The sequence below is a fragment of the Hypomesus nipponensis genome, chromosome 10, assembly GCF_054491055.1.
Source record: "Hypomesus nipponensis isolate SF chromosome 10, ASM5449105v1, whole genome shotgun sequence".
Lineage (NCBI taxonomy): Eukaryota > Metazoa > Chordata > Actinopteri > Osmeriformes > Osmeridae > Hypomesus > Hypomesus nipponensis.
In genome coordinates, this window is record NC_140370.1 from 10,062,967 (window position 1) to 10,078,712 (window position 15,746).

A 15,746-nucleotide genomic window follows, 5' to 3' on the forward strand; every position below is an offset into this window, starting at 1 on the left:
ATAAAGGGACCTCACAATGGCACACTTCAAGAGAACTTCAAAGAAAGCCCCAGTTCCCTACTCTCCACTATAAATAACCTTCGATAAGCGAGGTGCCATCCCTAATACCATGGCTTTATAAGGCAAAGCATACCCCCGGTCAAGTGATCAGCAAAGTCGAGATAACCATATCCTAACATACTTATCACTCAACGCACTAAGATTGGCCCAGACCCGTTATCTCACCCACAAATTAGGATTTTGCTAACCTACGCACAATCATCACGTGCATGTTCAAGCCAAACTAGTCATGCACAGCGAGGGGGGGGGGGGGGGGGGGGGGGGGGAGTGCACAACTGGCACAGGAAGCTGGACGAGGGGTCGAAAGTCTGCGCTGCAGGTTTCTGATGGCAATACCAGTTGTGGTGGGTATGATGTACGAGAGTATCTTAGGACTCCTCCCCCCTTCCCTTTGTCCTTAAGAACGTCCATGGAGGCGTTCTGGCTCAACCTTTGTGCAGCGTTATCTTCAGATCATGATTGAGACAGTAGTTTACAGAGCCTCTCTTCTGACCTTCAGCCCCAGTCTGTGTCTCCCACACATGGTCCGACCACGTAAGAGAACCGTCCCAGCACTGTGGCTTTCTTATGTGCAAACTGACAACAGGCCATGCAAAATCCCTGCATATTCCCATTATTCAAATACTTCCAGTAGTCTGGAATACGCAATTTAGGACTTACTTTATATCACTGGCATCTGTAACCGTTTCTTTTTATGGGCTTATACTAGGCCACAATGATGACAAAAGGCCCAACTACCATTAGGCAATAAATGTTCCTTCATATGGCCTTTACCCTCCCCTATCATCCATAAACTAGTTCCATGGTGTTGTCAGGAACACTGGTTCTTTAGCTGTACATTCAACTTGATGAACCCTTTACAAAATACTAAACAGTGGGTCTACTCATAGTGAGAGGGCGAGATACACTGGAACAAAGCAACACAGGCAGCGCTAACTGAGGCTGGCATTAGCAGCTGCTTAAAAGCAAAACTGTAATGACATTAGTAGCACACACACACACACACACACACACACACACACACACACACACACACACACACACAAGAGTAGAGACAGCACCAAGTTCACTGACCCCCTCTTCCATCGTCCTCCATCAGCAAAAGGAAACACACACACTCTCAGAGCTTCCCCCTTTCAGACTAGTCAAATGAGCTTTTGAGAGGGAAACTTTCAGCCTGATTCAGCACTTTGAGAAAGTGATGTGCTCACGTGAAGAAATTTGACAAGTACTGACGAGCAACAACTTTACGCTCTGAAACACATCCTTCTTTTTTTTACCCTAATGACTGATCTGTCTGCATCTTGGACAAATAGCTTGTCAGTTTGATGGATTCATAATGCTGAAACAGTACTTCAGAGCAATAACTGCAGTTTTTCTTACTGTCTGCTTAAGTACTCACCATTAATAATTTCCAAGAACGCCGGTTGACAAGGTCCAAACATTTTCAAAAGGACCACGGTGTCCAACGTGTCAGTGACAACATGAAACACAAATGTATTATGTTCATTCATATTTTATATTCTCATAAATACGTCTCTCCGCTGAATTAAAACATAGGACATACATTGATTATTTTCCTTAATATTTCTAATTTAAAATACCAAATAATGACCACTTTTCTGCTAAACATCCACCTGTGTGTGGACAATGTGAGAACTGTTGAGAAACAGAGGCCACATTGCCTGGGATAGTCTAAATTCGCTGGAGTATCGTGGCTAACTTAGTTATTTAGCGGTGTTTTAGTGGTCTCTACACCGCTAAAACACCGCTAAAGCTACCTCTAAAATAATCTAATTCACAGCACGACTACAAAATACTAAACACATTTGTAACAGGCTTAGTTGTTATGTAGGCTACTAAAAGGAATATGAACGACCCACTAAATAGCACTTTACCTGTCTTAACAGCGTCGAAAGAAATCCCCGTACAAACCTGTCACATGCCAAACCGAACTAAACCGTCAATGAGGGACAAGAATTTCCACAGAAACTTGCCACCTGAGAAGTTCCACTTTCGTCCTGCTCCCGATAGCAGCTTCTACCGAGGCTGAATGTACCCGCCTCTGTTGTTTCTCATTGGTCTGCGTTTGTAAATACGCCCATTAGTTAAACGTGCTCATAAACGTAGTGACTCCACATCGTAGCTTAGTTCCAATAGGGGAGACTGCCACCCCGAGGTTGCCAGAAGAAAAAACTGGTATGTATGACCATTAGATGGCAGTGTTACTTAAAACACAAAAGTGTCACTGAAATGTGCACGAAATATTAGAGTATTTATGTCGCCAGAACCATTCGACGTTGTTTAGGGCACGTTTTGTCTGAGTTTGATGATTTGCTTAATATAAACCAGTAGTATCAGACAACAGAAGATAATACATCATATTAAATCTGAAGTGTTACAGTTAAGTTTATTCAGTCATTCAACTACTTAATATTTAGACAAGTGTGCACAGGTTAGACCTTATTCTCAAGGTCACATTGCTAAACAGAACTTTTCTACCTGAGATTCCATGTCTGGTAATTCCACCTAACATTTAGAGAAACAACCTACACTTAAATGTTCTGTGGCACAGTTATAGCTACACTATCATGTGTTACTTTATGACAACTCACTTTACAACCTAAACCTATAGTTTGAATCTACAGGTAAACCAACGTCATACAAAAGTTAATAAGCATATTTTCAATCATCCCTAGAATTAATTTGACAGCTAATATTTATGGTAGTATTGCTGTTGCTACAATTAAAAAATAGAACAGTTATCATCTTAATATTGAATTGTGTTGATGATTTTCCTAGTCAACAATGCCATACGTGTCTATATTGATTTCCATGGCTGCGACTCAATAGTTTGGGAACAGCTTCTTTTCCTTGCTTCTTTTTCCTTTGTGACCACTAAGAGAAAACAAAGGTGGGGGTGTGTAACTACAAGGAGAAGAAAACCTTTTAAGAGTTCAGAAGAAGACACCCTCCAGTCAGAAGACCCCCAGTCTATTGTTCTGCTGAAGCGCTGGGAGTGACTACAACCTCTGCACCCTGACCTTCTTCAGCTGTTGTTGCCACTTCCTGGTCCATGACGAATGAGGACGTGTCCACTTCAGGTGCCTCGAAAGACTCTCCCCCCAGGTCTGTCAGTTTGATGTACCCCTTACTGTTAGAACGCTCCAGACGGGGGCAGCTGAACCGCCGAGCCCCATCGCCCTGGCGACAGCCCGACACAGAGAGGCTGCAGCGCCGAGCAGACCTGGGTTGATCAGACAGGGAGTTGAGTGACAGTCGTGACCCCATTGCCCTGGCAACAGGGGAAGGAGGGAGCAGTTGCATCTGGGCCCCTTGGGGCAGGGCCATCAGCACCCCCCGGGGTTCACTGGTAGCTACCTTCTGGCTTTCCTGGGGAAGATGCAAGTCCATCGTCGAAAGAACCTTCTTTTTGGTGCCTGAGATGGTGCTACTGCTATGGTCAGGGCTTGCCTGTGTCTCTCCGGTACCGTCCGTTCCAGTGTGTATGGCAGCAGTCTCCTCTCTGTGTTCCTCTGCATCCGTCCTCTCAGCCTCCTCCACCTCACAGTTGTTAAGCTTGATGACAGGGAGGGTGAAAGCGTTGACGGAGGAAGTGACAATGGAGGTGGTCTCCCACTCTCTGGGCTGTGGTGTCTCCTCGGAGCTCCTGGTGTGGTCTCTGTAGATGCTATAGACCGTCTCCGTGAAGCTCTGGACGTCTCGGGACCAGCTGCGTGGCCTGCAGGCTAAGGATGGCCGCCGAAACAGTTCGCTGATCCCCGATTCTCCCTGATGCCCCAATGTTGTTGATGGCCAGGAACTCCGTGTCAGGGTAGCGCTGGTATTGTACAGGCCAGATGTCATATCCACACCCCTGGAGGTCTGCGAGTAGTTCACCAAGCCATTGATCGGTGAGTAGTCTTTTGTCCGTATGTGATGTAAATCAATGACTGTGGAGTAGATGTCTCTGAGGTTGATGATTTTGGTCTTTTTGTCTCTGTTTTCGTGCAGTACTGCATTGGCGCAGATGAAGAAGAAGATGCCGATGCCCATCACTAAAGGGCCGAACACTTTCAGATTGTCTGAGTACAGGTAGTTGGCTAGGAAGTCATTCAGGAACCCAGAGGAAGAAGGAGGCTTAGTACTGCTGTTATCATTGCTCTGGTTTACCAACTCTCTCTGCTCTGAAGTGGTTTTATTGCTTATTCGATTCAAAGTGGTTGGTGGGCTCTTAGAGTAGCTTATCTTGCCATGTGTTTGTTCCCTCAGCTTCTGGTCATACACCTGGTTGTCATGGTGGGGCCAGTAACCCAACACAGCCATGGCTACCCCTACTAGAAGAACTACAACTCCCACAGCAGCTACCAGACCTGCAGGAGAGCACAGGTTGAGTTTGCCCTTCACCACCACCACATCGTTTTTCTTCCTCTTCTTGGCTTTCCTCTTCCTCCTGTTCTCTGCTCGGCTCTTGGAGTGGATCGAGTCCTGGCGCCTGTTCATGCGCAGCAGGCCGCCCGTGGCTATCATGGTGGCGGCTGGACAACAGTCACTCAACCTGAGACACAGACAGTAAACACAATAAGGGTTATCCTGAAATGATGCTAAATATGGAGAAGGTGACCTTCTCAGAAGGTCAGACATGAAATGTAAATTGATTTAATAGATAAAAAATACAAAATAAATCATGCCCATCTGTCAGTGCTGCCTTTCGGTATCCTGCTACTTCATGAAATGAGATAAAGAATATGACAGTTGGGAACAGACAGTGACATTAATCTATTTTCAGTTGTGGGTCCAGGACTATAATGCACTATGACAGCATTTTCTCTCTGTTTCTCTCCTTCTACCTACTTTTTCCCTCTTGAACTCCAAATGCATAATAATATCAAAAATGTTTTAGACCCATGTTTTTTTTTTGTCTCCAGCACAGGAAAATCCAGGGGAGGGTTTAAGACCTACAGTGATTGCAGCCATTTCCTGATACGTCCCAATCACAGAGTGAATATTGATTGATGTGAGGATACGACTTCTTAATTACAGAGATAGCCTCATGCATGATTTAACCTGACTGTGCTGGTAGGTATTTAATTTGACTAATCACTCCTAATTATGTATGACTTAGGGCTTAGTTTCATGAATAAGTCATTTCACAAATTATTTCTGAGCACCAATTATAACACTCTTTTTCAGAATAGTATGATTGCCAAGTTGTCACTTTTTCAATATATAATGGCAGACTGCTCTACAGTGATATGTCTGGATAACAAAATGCATTGGAATCAAACTATTGTTGCAACATGTTTACATGGATAGTTATGGACTCTTTACACTTGTCAGTTTGTACTATATTCTATTCAGTCACATCAGACAAGCACTCAAATGTCTTCTGGGACCTTTGGAAAGTCAACCTGCACTAAAGAGAGAAACTGTGGGCGTATCTATTTGGTTTTAATGGGAAAAAGCATTGCATTCAGGGTCACTGTTCAAGGTTCTGAGAGATGTAATGCTATAAATTCTGGCATTAAAGTTTAAAGAAATTGCAGACCAACATGTTTTTAAAATCTTGAGAAAAGCATACTTTTGTACTCAGTTATGTGACTAATGTATTGTTATTGTTATCAAGTAGGGTTTCTTTTTCTATGCGACCCAGAGCCAAGGAGACAGTTGACAGTGGCTCTGAGGTCAATGGTACAGCTGGATCTCAACTGATGCAGTCCAGAAGCAAACTTGTAAAACGATCTAGAATACACAACCTGGACCACTTTATTTTTGGTGTTACCTTCAGAATAGAGTTAAGCTATCTAACATGCATATTGACATCTTATTTCAGTACGTCATAGTTATTTTATTTCTACAAAATTACCAAATGCTGAATGTTGCCTACATTAAATTGTGCGGCTGGTATCTTTGCATAGCCTGTTGTTTTTATTTTATTTATTTAGGCGAATAACTTTCTGACCGCTAAAGAAACAATTGAATACAAGCGAAAGTGGAGTCTGGGATTAATCAATATAAAAGCAACGGAAGACAATGGAACAATAAATGCACTAGACCTTTTATATAGTTTTTGCTTATTAAAAAGCTTCCACAAACATTTCGCCTACCTCAGTCACATTACACAACAGTCCACATCGCACCCAAATTCACGAAAGAATAATTTAAGGACTATTCACTCAAATCTATCTTGAATATTATTACTACACACCGAAAAAAAACCAACAATTTCCCACTGCACAGTGATTAGGTTAAAAAGACATGGAGCGCAGACCTCACTGAAAGACGCATCGAGCATATAGTTCAAAAAAATTCGCACCACATTTGTGGACTCGTTTATCTATCATGAATATAATTTATATGGACTATTTTATTACACCACACCATTTGGAATGGGTTAAATGATGTCTACCTTCGTACCATTGCAGTTGATTAAATGAAATACGACTATTCAAACGACATTACCAAGACTATTGCGCTGTAAGTTTTAAAAGACATTCATTATAATAAAACGCTGACATTAGATCAAATCTTACCAGAAACAGCTTTCTGAAGATTAACCATCTTTAAATGCATGTACCGTCTTTGTGGTCAAAAGGCTTCGAGAGCTTCCCCTTGGTGCGCCACTTTGGTACCAAACTGGAAGAGTGATTATCATTTGAACAAGGATTAACAATATATCCGGCCACAAGGGGCGGGGCAACTATTGTCGATAATTGGGCAACTGTAAAATCTATTCTATTTGTCAAAATGATGAAAAGATTGTAAAACGTTTTTTATGAAATGTTCTTTTGTAGTCAAGTTGCTTGAATTGGGTTGTGCAACTTTAGATTAATTTACCAGGATTAAAGTATGTGTTTAGAGGTTGAAGGGCAGTGACACATGTTGCATCTGGACAGAGAGGTTTAAGTTTGCCTCTTAATGCTTCATGACATAATCAGACTCTCATGCAATGATTAAGAGGTCGTTCTACGTGACATGTAAAACAGAAAAGCTTTAACAATTTAAAATTAAAATAAATATAAAAATTAACGATTTTATTTAAAAGCATTGCTGATAATGGCAATATACAGTGCAACATAAATGCAAGTATGAGTTCCTCTCTGGCTGGTTTTCAGACAACACTGTCATTCTTCATAACAAAGGTTTAGAGCTCTCACATTTGACAGGTTCCAGATATAGTATGTGTCTAAATGTGTTTGTGCTAACTTCGGAGATGGAGATACATTGGGCAGGAAGAACATGAATAACAAAGGCTTGTGTTGATACTCCAGAGGTTTGAGTGTGAAGCTGTGACCCAGAAATGTGTCTTGTTTATGATAAAATGACTGGTTGGAGAAGTTCAGCAGCTCCAGATTTCACACACTACGCTTCATTCAATAGTATGCATAAACGGCAAATTAGGTTTTAAGACGTTTCTTCTCTGTAATCAATAGTGTAACAAACAGGATTTACCAACCCACTACTGAACAAGCCTCCAATACAGATTTAAGCTCCAGCTTCCCAAACAAAAGTGACACTCAACAGATGTGACAGAAGGGTCCAACATTAGCTCTATACGTGATGTTCAGCCTCAGATACAATCCCACTGATAAGTGTATAGCTTGGGAAGGCCTGAGTCAATGTGCATCTCCTGTTCCCCGGACATCTTTAAAGTGGTTATATCTTCTCCAGTCACTGATTTCAATCTATCCTGCTCTGTAATTACCACAGGTGCTGACGGTGTCTTCCTCCGGGTCTAATCTCTAATTCAAACAAAGTCTAGTTTCACTTCACCACCCTACAAATGAGGTGTGGGACTAGACGTGTGCTCCCCCATGTCTCACGGTTGACATTTGCAAATGTGCTCTATGGCAAAGGCTACCTGGCGCCTGTTCCACTTAATTAAGCCGATACATCGAAGAGGAGGGAAAGTGAAACTCATTCCTCCATGCACCATGTAGGGCACACAAGAAATTGTCAGGTTAGCTCCTGTCACCTTTTATTTCAATGACTGGGCTTGTACCCAAAGTATGTGTGTCAGACAGAAAGTGAGACAGTGACGTATAGCACAGTATAGTATAATATTGTATCGTGATAAAGTACAGGACTGTACAGTAGTGTAATGAGGAGAGGATTCTTACAAAAACACCACATGGTTAATGCCCAATCCTCAGCTTGTCTTAATGACTTTACTCTCTTCCACAATTAACCATTCATCATCAGGACATCTAAAAGCAATTAAACTCACCTAGAGCCTGTTGATGAATTATAGGAGTTGCCCCCTATAGGGATTACGAATGAAATCGACACAAAGAGAGATAGTAGAGCGAACATGTTTGTACGTTTCTATTTTGCCTCAAACGTGATCAACACATATATTTTCAATTGTGGTGACATGGCAAATGTTTGATTTCTATTGGGTTTCATATCTGTCCTGGGTGTTTGAGAACACACTGCAGTGTGGTCGTCTCTGTTCCCAGGTGAATCCACACATGACTGACAGGACCTTTAAAAGGTATTCTGTGGAGGTGACATCTGATGTGCGCCCACCATTCTCACACCATCCATATCCACAATGGATCGACCACTGACTGTCCACAGTGCAGTCCCAGTGCAGTGTGGCTATCTGTTCAGAGGACATACCATACCAGAAGAAGACTCGGTGAAGGTCAGAACCTGCGTGGAGGGTTATCACTAACATTCTCTGCTCTCACTCTGGGTCTTTTGTCTTTCTCTCAACCCAGCATGGTTATAAAACTAGCAAACGTTTCAGTTTGCTTTGTCTTCCAGCTCTTTTGGTACTTGCACTGTGAAACAAGATCCCTTCCTCTGTTTAATGGCTGAAAATAAAGGGGCACCATCTGGAAGCTTACAGCCTTCCAGATCTGCTGGGGCTCTCCTTACCCAGGTTCAGGGGGTTGTGTAATTGGGAATGTAGGGAGTTGGTGGATTGCCTCTGTAAGGGTTCAAACCCTGGAGGAAAGCAACCACAGCTGTAATTGCTGTGGAAGTCGCAGGACCAAAGATAAAAGCACCATTTCTTTTAAAGATCTCTGGGAGGGAGCACTCAGTGCTAAGAGCATTTAGAGATCTGTGTAGATGCTGGGACAATAAATTAAACATTTAGAAAGGAACGTGGATAACTCAATTATTGAATATCCATGTATCTCTGTGCCTGAGTACTATGTAAATACTAAACTGACACTGAAAGGTTTGCAAAATCAGAACTAAAGATGTAAATGTGTAAAAGTACTGTACTGTGCTCATTAGGGTGTCTGAGTTATATTGCCAGCTCCTGTGCTGCAATGCTGTATGCTTAGCCTAGGTGCTGTTTCATAGGGAGTAGAGTTCAAACTACATCCAAATAATGCAGCTAAAGAAACAATGCTGAGGGGATGTACACCAGACGGGTAACCCAGAACGAGACCAGTATTTAATCAGTTCCTATAAGGACCATAAGCGCTGAACGTATATATGAAAGAACCTTCTCTTTTTATTTAGTTCTAAGAAGGTCCTTTTGATGAATGATTACTTTGGTCCATCTGCCGCTTGTGTTTGTCTTAATGAGATGCATAACCAAGGGGCAACCGATGCAGGTCACTGAGACATATTGGGGTCTCTGAGACTTTCCGTTTCTATGTTCAGAATCCATGTGTCTCTGACATCCTCCACAGCACAGGAAATGGAACAAAGCGATAAGGACCAGAAGATGGAGGAGCGCTCCAGTCAGGCTGCCAGCTGGGGTGGGGGGGTGGTGGTGGGGGGGCATTCCGAGGGCTGGAGGAGAAGAGCAGGGTAGGGTAGGGAGCAGCAGGTGCACACTTGTTCCTGCAGGGATGTGCTCTCCACAGGTGACCTTGTTTCTTCCTGCTGGATGGCCACGGGGCGAAGCTGCACTGGCTACATTCAAACAGGGCTGGAGCTACTTTGCTCATCAGGACAAGGCACATGTGGAGATCAGAACATTCTGCGGGTAGGATCCATATGAACATCCATAACTCCCCTTGTCTCTTACATTCCCCTGGGCTACAAAGACTTTAAGTGCTGCAACAAAGTGCTTGTCTTCCCAGATTTTCACTGCAACAGTGTTCTGTAGCCGTCAGCCAGACAGTTCTGTATGGCCAGCTCTTACCTCCTACCTCCCCCAATAGACTCTAAGCAATGGAGACGTGTGGTATTACTGAGGGAACAGCCAGCTTTGATCTCCCATCCTTGATAATATAGGTCATCTCTTCAGGGAGAAACAACAAAGAACCAATGAGGTGGAAAATACCATTCAATTCACCTCTGTGTGAAGCACAAACAAGAAACAAAAAGCCCTTCAAACGCAGTTTTACAGACATTTATCTTGGCTTGATCTTTGGCAGTATCAACTGAAGGGCCACGTCACATCATCAGGAAAAAAATTACATTGAAACGTAAAATATTGAACCTGTCATTTCCCATTCTGTTGTGTGTGCAGCCCCTTCAGACAGGGTAGCCATGGCAACAGTTCCATAATGCATCATGAAACACCTTGGAAGAGGCTGTTTTTTATCTGGAGTGGAAGGGAGACGAGGCAGTACAGAATGACTCAGATAAGAGCCCTGTAGAGAAGACAAGCACTCAATGAAACATATTACAGTAGACATGATCTCTGTCCTGGCTTATTGACAGCAGGGTATTGATGAAACCCAACAACGATGAGACTAGAGAGATCAGCATGTAAGGTTGTCAGGGTTCAGTAATCAAGGAAAAAACACCAGACCCAAGGCAAAGAGGCCAAAGGAATTACTGAGGCAACAATGAATACCCTCCCAGATGCTTCACAAATGCTTTAAAAACAGAGATGTGTCTGCACAGCTGCGCATAGGGTGGTCTAAACTGAAGTGACGATGGGTGACAGAGGAAACTGTGCACACACTGTACAAGGGCTTGGAGTCCTGCAGAACACACTCAGTCATGTGGAAATCAGCAGGCAGCAAGCAGGCAGGTCAACAGACAGGCAAAAAGCAGGGAGGCAGGCAGCAAGCAGGTCTGCAGGCAGCAAGCAGGTCTGCAGGCAGCAAGCAGGGAGGCAGGCAGCAAGCAGGGAGGCAGGCAGCAAGCTGGGAGGCAGGCAGCAAGCAGGGAGGCAGGCAGGCAGACGCAAGCGGGATTGGGAGGGCATTTAGCCAGATGGGTCTTCTGCAGGGGTGTGGAGGAACTCATGCCAGGAACTGACAGGACCAATCAGCGACCATCCATGCATGCTAATCAGCCAGTCAGAGTAGCTCGGGCTTTGAGCACTTGCAGGGGTCCATCACCACGGTTACAGCAGCCCACAGCCAGCATTACCTGAGCAGGTAAACGAAGTGGAAGGAACAAGGTCTGTCTACACGTGGACCTGTCTCTGTGACCTTCAGACTGCTATTCTGCAGCACAGGAGCACAGGGATGGTTGAGAGCAGAGGGGCTGTTGGCCTTGGATGCCACGGTTGATTTGTTTCAATTGATAGCCAACAGTGGACAGCTGGATGCGTGATTAAGACGAACAAAGAGCTGTGCAGTTCGATAAACATCATAGATGCCTGTGTCTAACCTCGTTAGAAAATGTGCAGGTGCTTTAGCAGTAAATGGAGTATTGTACATTGACATTCATTCTCATAGAGATATGTTCAATAATATCAGCCCACTCCTTTCTTCACATGCTTGTGATGCCTGGACTAGTTTATTTTCACATAGTTTGTTTGCTCTTGCTAATTTAAGAGATAAATCTCTTTCTGTGTTATCTAGGCATTTAAATAGGTGTTGTTTAAGTGTCCCTGTGGTGTTCTCACTGTAAGAACTCTTAATCATAGAGAAAATAGGTTTCTTCACAGTGAAGAAACTAAACTAGCTCAAGAAGGAAAAGAAAAAAAAGCTATTTTCCATTTTATGGGTACTACATTTGTTTTATTTGTTGATTAGACTGTGTAATTTCAGCTTGGTTGCAACAGAATAATTGCCACATTCTACAATTCAAAATGTATCCGTACATAACTTATTCAAAGTGTATTATTATCATCATCTCCATTAACATTTCATGTTAGCAGAGTAAACAAAATAGGCTTTTTCCCATTAAAAGTTTCTCATTTTGATCCTCAACCTTACACTATCTCCATTTATGATACCCTTTATCATCAAAGTCTTTGAGGTCATCCTGCTTTTCATATGCTAATGTGTTAATCAACATTTTCCAACGAATTAAGCCTCTGAGGGCGTCAGACTCATTTGTGTTATCGGGCAAATTAACCTTCGCTTGAGGAAGGCAAGGACAGGCCAGAATCACCACTGTCTGGCTTCAGTCACAAATGAGAATGTTTCCATCTTGAGTAAAAGCAGTTGTCATCTGCCTTGTGATAACAGAGTGGTACTGACCAGCCGTCTTCCTCCACATTTCTGACAGGGAACATTACGACCCAGGTGTGTTACAGCCACTGTCTCTCACCTGCAAAGCCCACTCAACATAGCAAGGCACTGTACAGAGATTGTGATGTTCATTTTCATAAACACATTCACTGTAATCTAACCATCTAGCAAGTATTGATCCTGCTCCTCTCCTTCAGTAGACCCCGCAGGCCAACCATTGATAAAACATAAAAAAAAACGTTGACATGAATTTTAATGATGGCAATATTGATCAGAGAAAACGATGTGATAAACACTCCCATACATTGTCTTCTTTCTAAACCCCTTACCAAGCACACCCACACAACAGTAGCTTAATGCTGCCAGTGCACAATACTGATTATCTCCATAAACACCGTGGCTGGCCAAGCAGCAGTCTCATGCAGCAGGACAAACAGCCGTGCATGTAGTCGTCGCTGAGGAACCTGTTATCACCTTGCTCCTCTTCAGAGAGTCTGGTGCTGGCTTCTGTCCAGATTGGCCACCAAAAACGCTTCGTCAGCTCTTTCTCCCAAAACACACTTGGAGCAGTAAAGAGGGAGAAGACAGTGACAGATCTATTCCTTTGTTTTTCCCAGCATTATTAATGACCCCAGAGGGACACCCACATTGTTTATGAGCTCCCAGGGGACCATTTGTATTAATGTAATGAACACTCTTGTGCTGTCTGTGTAGCTCACCCATTCACTATTGGTTTTCAGTTAACTGTATTTACATTGTTAGCTCTCTGGCATCGCTGTGTTTGCTGCACACATGCTCAACACTCCCCATGTTGACATTGGGGCCTTGTGTAGTGACCATAGAGACAGAGAGGATGGAACCTGCTCGTACATTGCCACCCATGTGTGCTGATCGCTCGTCGTTATCACGACCTGACCCAACAGCTGCTCATAGAGGTTTATTGTGCAGCGGGGAAACTGCCGGAAAGCTACGCTACAGAGACCTGTATCAGGAGACAATGCCAACGACGGCATGCTGGGGCAGACTGTTAACTTGAAACGGTCCGGTTTGAATCTTTTAATGACATTTACGGTTCATCGGATGAACGGTGGAGGAAATGGAAGTTGTTTGTTCATGGTCCTGTCCTCAGGGCTGAGACGCCGAGTGCTGCCAATCAGCTGTTGAGCTGCTGACACAGAAGTACTATCTCTCGTTCATCAGTGTCTGGTATCCGACTCCTGTCTGCCATGGAGAGGCGGTGAACACATGCTGCTACTACAGCTCAATACTGAGTGGTGGGAGGTGAGGGAGATAGAGGCACTGACTACCCAGCACTTGCCATCCACAACGCTATTACGGCGCCATGGCAACAGATGAAGACGTGCAGGCCTCTCTGAAAGGGGGCACCGCTGGTTCGCTCCGCTTCTCCTCTGACTGGCAGGAAAGCTCCGCGGGGCTGCTATGGCAACAGACTGATCATATGCAGAGAGGGGCTGTTGCTGCCACGGCAACGTGGGGCCAAGCCGTCAGTTAGCAAGAGGACTGGGAGGAAATGAGATTGACTTTGATGAGAACTTGACCTTCGGCTGATTTCCAAAGATAGTTCAGTCCTGGTGTGGCCATGTGTGGTTGGATATGAGCTTGGCCGGACAGGAGTGGTGTGTGGCTTTATCGCATGAGACCGTGGCAGAGGAAATGTGCTTACCTATTATTTGGACAAACTACCTCCAGTGGACTTTTCACAAGAAGAAGTATTTTCTGCGGATGAGATGCCATCTTTGACTGTTGCTCCATCTATTGTCATTCAATAGAACGAGCTGGATCTTTTTCACACTACGTATAATCAGTCTATGAAATCCAATTGACAGCTACTTGATTATAAACACTGCGATCGTGCACTCTGATAATTAAATGACATAGGGAGAATAACTGTAATTCTGAAGACAGACATCTCTCCCTTTCTATATCTGTCCGCCCCTCTCCGTCTCTCTCCGTCTCTCTCTCAGTCTCTCTCGGTCTCTCTCTGTCTCTCGGTCTCTCTCTCTCTCTCTCTCTGTCTCTCTGTCTCTCTTCCTTTCTCTCTCTCTCACCTCTCTTTCATATGCATGAAGAAGAAAGAAAGATGAGATATGGATCAGTGGCTGATGTGAGAGCTCAACAGGGGTGCTTGTGTGTGTCAAGCTGCTCCATTGATTGATCTCTTGCTCCCTTGGCAAACGCTCGATGGTAGACTGCAGCCAGGAGCAAATACGACTTGTCCCCGAATCATCTGAGCTCTGAACTCAAGCCAATCCTTGTGACACTGTAATTACTTAAGGGAAATGTGTAAGGCTGATGTAAGAAATAGCCCAATGTAGTTATAAACGACAAAGGCCTATATATTGGGAATGAAGGGAATACAAGATAATTTTCCATTACAAACAGACCTATAAAGCCTTCCCCATGTAGGCAGGCCAAGGTGTTAATGGAAAACGTCGTATTAGGACCTGGGGATATGGGATGCTTCCTCTGTTCTCTGCAGTCTGTTGTCTATAGAGAGTTGGAGAGACTGAGAGAGAAAGAGAGAGAGTAGAGAGAGAGACTGAGAGAGAGAGAGAGAGAGAGAGAGAGAGAGAGAGAGAGAGAGAGAGAGAGAGAGAGAGAGAGAGAGAGAGAAAAGAAAGATAGCTCTTGAAGAAGACACAATAACGTCTGACAGAGAGTGTGTGAGAGAGGTGAGAAAGACAGAGATAGTGTATGTGTGTGTGAGAGAGTGTGAGACATGTAAAGAGAGCGCGAGAGAGAGAGAGAGATAGAGAGAGGGAGAGAGAGAAGAAACTGAATGATGCAGTTCCTGAAAGAAAATGCTTCGTAGCTCTGACCCCTGACCCCTGACCTACAGTGATATTCTAACAAAGTGTGATGCTTGGGTTGTCTGGCTGTAGATACAACACATTGCACTGTGCAGTACTGTGCAGTACAGCTCAACACTGTCCACCTTATAATGTCACTTTTCAACATTTCCTTTTTCTCTTATGGTATTTAATATAACTTCAGAGGACTGACCTTTAGAACACTGTGAAGACCACACATAAATCCCATGTTACAGTGAGAAAATATGAAACTGAACTGGAGGTGATGGGAGAGCACCCCCCTGTGGCAGTCATTGGTAACACTGTTACTGTGAAACAGAACGTTTCTACATCTATGGTGCCATCAGGTGGATTTGTAATATCTTTGCACCCTGTACTAAAAAGTACAATTTAATTGCATTATCTTGGTCTGTCTTGGTACATACATACATATTGGTATCTCATTCTCCAAAGCGCCAATAATAGTACTATAGCCTGCACACAGTACAACAACATTTCATTATACCAA

At 43.7% G+C, this 15,746-nt stretch overlaps 2 protein-coding genes across 4 annotated transcripts in view; both read right to left on the reverse strand.

Annotated features, from left to right (window-relative positions):
* The window catches only part of LOC146271610 (protein 4.1-like), a 29,676-nt gene extending 27,538 nt beyond the window's left edge, over positions 1 to 2,138 (reverse strand). Inside the window, exon 1 of one of the 3 annotated variants that reach the window (XM_084706762.1) lies at positions 1,996 to 2,138. The gene's annotated coding sequence lies outside the window, so the exon portion shown is untranslated. Of the gene's footprint in view, positions 1 to 1,462; positions 1,911 to 1,958 lie in introns of those variants that run through there. The other 2 variants (XM_084706761.1, XM_084706752.1) reach the window with 2 other exon arrangements.
* A 916-nt stretch (positions 2,139 to 3,054) lies between these two features.
* Positions 3,055 to 4,590, reverse strand: tmem200cb (transmembrane protein 200C, genome duplicate b). The gene has a single exon (XM_084708422.1). It carries the CDS (start codon positions 4,588 to 4,590, stop codon positions 3,055 to 3,057), a length of 1,536 nt encoding a protein of 511 aa, XP_084564548.1.
* Positions 4,591 to 15,746: the final 11,156 nt, after the last annotated feature.